Source organism: Monopterus albus, unplaced genomic scaffold, assembly GCF_001952655.1.
Source record: "Monopterus albus unplaced genomic scaffold, M_albus_1.0 scaffold235.1, whole genome shotgun sequence".
Lineage (NCBI taxonomy): Eukaryota > Metazoa > Chordata > Actinopteri > Synbranchiformes > Synbranchidae > Monopterus > Monopterus albus.
Genome location: NW_018128115.1, coordinates 65,747 through 72,964, shown reverse-complemented (window position 1 = coordinate 72,964; position 7,218 = coordinate 65,747). Strand labels below are relative to the sequence as shown.

The 7,218-nt window shown below is 46.7% G+C and overlaps 2 protein-coding genes across 2 annotated transcripts in view; one reads left to right on the top strand and one right to left on the bottom strand.

The window, feature by feature from the left end:
- sos1 (son of sevenless homolog 1 (Drosophila)) overlaps positions 1 to 7,218 on the top strand; it is a 65,147-nt gene that overhangs the window by 51,052 nt on the left and 6,877 nt on the right. The window lies entirely within an intron of this gene.
- tmem178a (transmembrane protein 178a) overlaps positions 94 to 7,218 on the bottom strand; it is a 7,570-nt gene continuing 445 nt past the window's right edge. The window contains 4 exon segments of the mRNA XM_020620215.1: positions 94 to 438; positions 1,414 to 1,551; positions 4,292 to 4,405; positions 7,071 to 7,218. The exon segment at positions 7,071 to 7,218 is cut by the window's right edge and continues 57 nt beyond it. Of these exon segments, the coding sequence (XP_020475871.1) occupies positions 197 to 438; positions 1,414 to 1,551; positions 4,292 to 4,405; positions 7,071 to 7,218 (642 nt within the window). The 3' untranslated portion in view covers positions 94 to 196.

Here is a 7,218-nt window from a genome sequence, read left to right as displayed (position 1 = left end):
ACACACACACACAGTATATATAAACAATTAGCTTCCAAGGAAACGTGCAGTTTTAGTGTTTTAGAAACACATGTTGAACTCCTGCAGCGCCACCTGGAGGCTCAAAGCTGCCTCCTGCAGTCAGTCCAGGATCCGGGTCAAATAAACCTGCCGCAGCCTGCTCCAAACACCCCACGTCTACTGAGTGATTGACAGCTCAGACCGAGGACTCACGGGCGGTTTTGGATTGGAGAGCTCTGGCTCGGCTCAGGAAGGGGAAGGTGGTGCCGAGGCAGCCAGAGGCCACAGTCAAACCCAGACTGGCCCAGGCGCAGCAGATAGACCAGCCATAACCGTGATCCACATCAGCCGGCAGACCATAGATGAAGGGCGGGTTCCTGGAGAGGTCATAGGTCACACTGGCTGCATATGTACACAGAGAGATGGTGCAGAAGATCCCTGAGAACAGATCAGAGATCAGAACAAATATCTGAGAGCAGGATGTCAGTCCTGAAAAATCAGTAAGTCACACATTTGATTTGCAGGAGCAGAAAACAAATTTCATCTGTGAATGAATGAATGAATGATTAAATATTTTCAAGCACACAAAGATGCTTGGCTCACTGCTTAAATCAGCTCCAACTCGTCGAACGCATGGTATCAGACACTGAGCTCAGTCAAGTCTCTCAGACTGAGACGAGCTCTGTAATCTGTAATAATGAGTTGGGGGCGTCCTGCACACTCTGTTCTAACCCCTACAGTCAGTTGCTGGAATTGTCCTTCCTGTTCGTACTAGACTTTAACAGCTGTGGCTCAGGAGATAGAGCCGCTGTAACCCCAACCGGAAGGTCGATGATTCGATGGACTACTGTAACTCTTTACTATCAGGACGTCCCAATAATTCCCTAAAAAGCCTCCAGTTAATCCAAAATGCTGCAGCCAGAGTACTGACAGGAACTAGCAAGAGAGATCATATCTCTCCCATATTAGCTTCTCTTCACTGGCTCCCTGTAAAATCCAGAATAGAATTTAAAATCCTTCTCCTAACATACCTGTTAATCTTAATCACCTCTGAAGACAGTTTGGCAAGATTTGGTACTGATAAACACACTGTTCATGTACTTTAGGCTCAGATCCACCTTAAAAACCCTCAAAATTGTGTGGGATGATAAACTTCTTGACCAGCCACTGGTCATATGGACTCAATCAGCACAAAAATCTGCTGTATTTTATGCACAACAAACTCGCATTCTTTGTTTGTCTTGTATTATTCTGTTAAAATTTTTATTTTAAAAATATGGTAGCAGGGCTTTTCATGATTACTTGTTTGCTCGTGGATCTGTTCAGCAGTGTACCAGAACCCCACCCGACTGTTGCTGTGGGTCCTAACTGTGACCAGCAGAGGGCGACACAGCCCTGTCTCAGGTGTGTTACCTGCCATGAGGAACAGCAGTCCAGAGACATGCTGTGTCAGACTCTCCTCCCAGAAGAATCCGACTGATGCCACGATGCTCCCACACAGCAGGACGGCCGCTGCCATGCCCAGAAACCCTGCAGTGATCCGGCGCAGGTCTACAGCAACAGACAGACACATTATATACACACACATAACACTCACATAAACATACATTAAGCATATATACACACCGGAGACACATACACTGTCAGTAACTGATAAATGAGAAAACACTGGAGCATCACTGTGGTAACCACCTCCGGATCAACCCCCCACCGTCCCTCTATACTGTTATATAAAACTGTCATGGCACGTTTCCATGGCAACCAGCAACAAGCAGTGAGGGAGAGTGCTGAGAGCCAGAAATCTCAGGTATTAAAGGGCCAGTGTGACTGATAATGTTTATGGATAATTAGCAGAGAATATATGTAAACTTGCTTATGTGATGGCTTACTTATGTCTCTAACCACTAAAATCAAACTAACAGTTTTACAACAAAAAGTGCTGTTCGTTGTTGTTCTATCACTGACTGAGGTTCAGTTGTGATGGTTTAACAGCATTGTATGTATGTTTTCCAGAAAGAGCAGTGGATGGTTTCTGTTTCTCTTTGATGATTGGAAACATCTCAAGCTCAGTGTTTTTCAGACCTGCTGCTGTCACAACACAGTGACAGAGCAACTTCCAACCTGCGTAAATAAACTGTCACTGAGATCTATGGCAGCCTCTAAGGACAAAAAACACAAAACCAAAGCGCAAACATTAAACATGCACTAATTGAAGTTAATGTGTTGACAAAACAGTTCCTTATTTGCACCTCTAGCAGCTACACCATGACCCTCCATGTGCAGTGTGTCTGTGTCCCCCTGAGGAGCCTCAGCCCCGTGCTCCCTCTGTGTTCGCTCTTGTTTTGGTCTTCACCTCCTCTGGCTCTGGAACTGCTAAACGCTCCACTGTGTTCCCCACTTGGACCCTGAATGGCTCTGTCTGCTATTTTCTACTGGGCAGGTCGTGGACATCAGCTGTTTAGAGCTTCTCCTCTGACAACAACTGCTTTCTGCTGTGGCCCAGAGCCACACTGTGAGAGCGGGGAGAACCAGGACGGTAATGCTGCGGTCCGACACTGTACGGTGAGCTGAGATACATCAGCTGCAGAGTCAGAGTTTTATATGTAGTAAATACTAATTTTATCCACCTCAAGAGAACTGCAACTAAAAATAGTACATAAGCATTAATGTACAAATGTTTGAGTGTCTGTTGCATTTTGAGCTGCAGGTCATTTCTCACTGGTTTTCTGTATTTGGGCATTTGTGCAAAGTTTTATTTTCTCAGCTTCGTCTGCTAAAGGAAAGTTTCTCCGTTCTCACCTTGGATATCAGTTTTACACCTGGATCTACCTGCTGAATTATGACATCACAGCTAGTCTGGAGCCAATTAGGGCCCAGCATGAGGCTGAAGTGTACAGGTGAGAAACACTGAGATGTAGGAAACACTTGGAAACAGACGTCAGCTTTACAAGCCAACCACATTCACAAACAACAGCAGCACAGCCATCAGTAGCAGTCCTTTAAAATAAAATATTACTGCAGCAGCTGGATCTTGTAAACCAAACCAGTCACACTCACAGTGGAACAGCAGCGTCCTAGTCCCCCCCCCAGGCAGGTTTACCTTTCTCTGCTTGGTGGCCGGGTTCTCAGCACCGTTGAAACGGGTCTCCCCCCAACCACCAGGGGCAGCAGTAAACAAATTGATGCTTGGCACACCAGGGCGAGGGGAGGAAGACAACAAAATATACTGGGATAAGCCACATTAAGGTGAGATTTGTGATTAACTGGAAGTGATTTTCCAAACATCGTGGTCTACTTTTCCAGAGAAAAGACTTATTGGGCGGTTACTGAGTGGTTGGTTGTTCATATGTGCGCCTGGTGTGTGGGAGCTTCTCTGTTAAAATGTCATGTCCTGACAGTTTCTGCGAGATGTATCCAGGATGGTCTCAGTTCTAAACAGGGCTAGTAGCCTTTTCTATCGTGATATTGCTGAATTACAAATATCGCTATATCTGTAATATTCATACATTATGCTTGTGTCATGGTCCTGCCCCGCTGGCTGCCGGTTTTTCCTGCTTTTATTTTGGTACCACTTCCTGTCACCAGCCCATCCACAACCCCGGTAACTTCAGCTCATCATGCACATTGGTTTCACCTGCCACTAATCACCCACACCTGTTCACCACAGCATATAGCAGCTCCTCACACAGATTGTTCTATGCCTTGTCTAGACTGTCCAGCGTTTCCCTTGGACTGCTTTCCTGGTACCGGACCCTTGCCTGCTCCAATGACCTGTGATCCAGCCTGCTCCCTCTTGTCTGACTGCCCACCTGAGATCGACACCCTGCCTGTTCAACCAACCTGTGATTCTGCCTTTCCTTCCCTGCTGCCCTGCTGGAGACTTTGACCCTGGACCGTATTAAATACCACTCTTCTGCCTCATCCTTGTGTGTTTCTGCTGAAATCACAAAAGGACATTAAAAGTCTGTTCTACAGCCTCAGCTGACTGGCTCTTTAATTGGGTTCACTCCTCAATCTTCACTGGAGCATCACCCTCCTCTCTGACAGCTTGTTTACAGGGAGAATGAGATGCAGCTCATCGTGTAAAAACCACATCAGAAACATTTTATGTCCCTAAAATTTGTCTGGAGGGATCTTTAACATTTGTGTTTTGTCCTTAGGGGATACTGTAGCGCTCCAGTACGCTCATCAAGCATCCGCAGCGCATTGAGGGAGCTTTGCTGTTTATCCTTCCTTTTTCAGCTGTGGGTCTGGCTCAGGGATGCATTAAGACCAGCATGTGTGCACTCACGCAGCAGGTGCCACTCGTCCTGCTGGATGGTCCTGGTCAGGTTCAGAGGGATGTTCCTCAGTCTGATTGGCTGAGAGAAGTGATACTTGACAGCTGTGCAGCGATCGGCGATACCTGCAGAGAACAGAACTCACAGGTGAGGTGTACAGTGTGGAGCTGAGCTTCAGAACTACACCTGCTTACCACCACAGCTGAACACCACCAGCCAGTTTTCAATTTCAATTTTCTTGTATATGGCCAAATCACAACAAAGGCCAACTCACGGCACTTCACATTGTCAGGTCTAGACATTATTATTGAGTAAAACCCAACAGATCCCCCTTGAGCAGCACTTGGCAACAGCGGGGAGGAAGGGAACCCTAGCCCAAACCTCTGACAGACCACCACAGTTCCATTAAATCCAGGTCCAGACCTGTCAGAGACCGAACCAGACCAGTGAAATGAAAGCAGGTTCTTGTTCTCAGTCTGTGACAACAGACACAGTTTACCACTCAGGGAGGTTCTAATCAGAGCCGTTAAGATAGAAGAGCTGGGGGGGTCAAAAATGGCAGCAGGTCATGTGACTCGTAGCATCAGATGGTTCCAAAAGGTCAATTCAGATCTGTGTTTTCTGTCGAACAGCAGGATTCGTCCGCAGCTACCTGTACAACCCTGTAAACTGATTCAGCATTCTGTTGTAGATACTTCAGCTATAGTTGGCTCGGTACAGTCAAAAGGATGTAAAACATGTTTTAACACATCACTGACTTAAAATTACTGCTTTTGATTTCGGCTTCTTACTTGGGAAGTTGGCAGCCACATCAGTGTAGCTCTGTGGTGCTGCTGCTAATGTTTGGAACTGTTCGATAGTCCTGTGATGTCGACACCCTCCTTCTTAATCCACTCTGGCTCTAATGAAAGACACTATTCAGGTGCATTATGGGCAATGTAGGACCCTAAGTCAAAAACTTTGCTGCTCCAATTTAATCAGAAGAACAACAGCTGAAGGTTCGCAGGGCTGATTCACTGAGTTGTGCTGCAGCAGCCAAACACCAGCTCTCCTCTGTAAACACTACAGACCTGCTTATACACATGGCAGAGAGCCACTGGGAAAGAGGACATTCAATCTGATTTAGACCACAAAGAATTTTTGTCTGAGTAGAAAACAGACTGGATGCAGAAAGAGGAGGCTGAGGCTGAGTCTGTCAGAGCTGCACATCCTCCAGCAGGGATCGATGGATCTGATCTGAGCTCGGGGTCCAGTCTAATGCAATGTAATGATATGTAACATAATGTCATGTAATATGATTTGGAGTGCTGTAATCTGATGTGTGGTTTGAGTGTTGTCCAGCTCCTCTCTGTTCAGCATTACTCTGACCTCCAGGTTTCAGGTGGGCAGCCTGCCAGAGACTGCAGAGACTAAAACTGCAAACGTCACCATGACCCACAGCTTCTCAGCCCCACAGAATCAGAACATTCTGCTGCTGGCCTACTCATTACTCCAGAGGTTAGTGGAGGGGTGGCTGTGCCTTAGGAGGTAGCACGGGTTGTCTCCCGACCGTAGAGTTGGCGGTTTGATTCTCGGCATGTCAAGGTGCCCTTGAGCAAGACACAGAACCCCAAGTTGCTCCCGTTGATATCACCTGTGTGTGTGAAGGGGTGAATGGAAAACGGTATAAAGAGCTTTGGGTGCACTTCAATGCATAGAAAGGCGTTAACCAGCTTGAGACCAGTGTGGAACCATCCATAGACCAGTCAGGCACCAGTGTGGAACCATCCATAGACCAGTCTAAGAAATGTTATGTTAAAATGTCCAAACATGCCCACCAGGACAATAGGCGTCGGTCCACAGGTGAGGGCTCAAAGACAGGTAACCACTCTCACCGATACTGGGCTATAACGACTAAGTCGTTAGGGGACATTGTTGGTAATCAAAGGACTGAAACACCACCGAGGGGGATAAATATGTCCAACTCAACGCCAGTCGGGCAGAACTGATGAAGCCTCTTGGACGAGAGGTGAAACAACGTCTTCAACCTAAAAACCTAGGCCAGAAGTTTTTTCAGCTTACTATGACCTGGATGATTGAGAATCGGCACGGACACATTATGTTAATCAACTCAGAGCCGCTCTATCACACAGGTATATTACAGTAAACTGCAGTATAGTACAGTAGTATATTAAACTGCAGTATTGTACAGCAGTATACACTAACCTGCAGTGTGGTATTAACAATGTTCAGACTGTGCTGCTACAAACTAAACTTACTGAGAGAAATAATCACAAACCACCTGAAATACTACAGATATTACCAGACTGATGTGGGAGTTTAAAGCCGATATCAGCTAATGCGTGATGCACTGTGCTGGACACCATATCCCGTAATCCATCAGTCGTCCAATCACAACATGGAGGTTTCACATCTATCCTCAACACCTTCAGCACTGCTTTGTTTTCCTACAGTACCTTAGGTCGCAAACTGATACACGTCTTTAAAGTTGTATCATAAAGGTTTGAAGTAGTTATTAGAATCTGTACAGCTGTATATAAACGGTGCACAAGGTGCATGTGCACGTGACAGCAGACAGTCATACGTCAGCCTGTTTGTCAACCGCTTTATATCATACACACCTGAATATCACCATGTACTTGTAAACGGCAGCAGGTGTATGTACAGTGTATACAGGAGAATGTATTAGTGCTCAGGTGAGGCCGTCGGCGAGCCCCACCTGCAGACACACACACACACACACACATACACATCTGTGCACGTATAGAGCAGTATATGTGAGCATCTGACCCCGGTCGATGAGCTTGTCGATGTCCGGGTCCAGGCCTTTGAAGTAGCACTTCCTCCAGAGGCCGGAGTGCGTGGAGAACAGCGGCCTGCCGCACTCGGTCTCCAGGATGCCCATCCCCAGGATGGCCCGCCAGTTCTCCACCCGGTC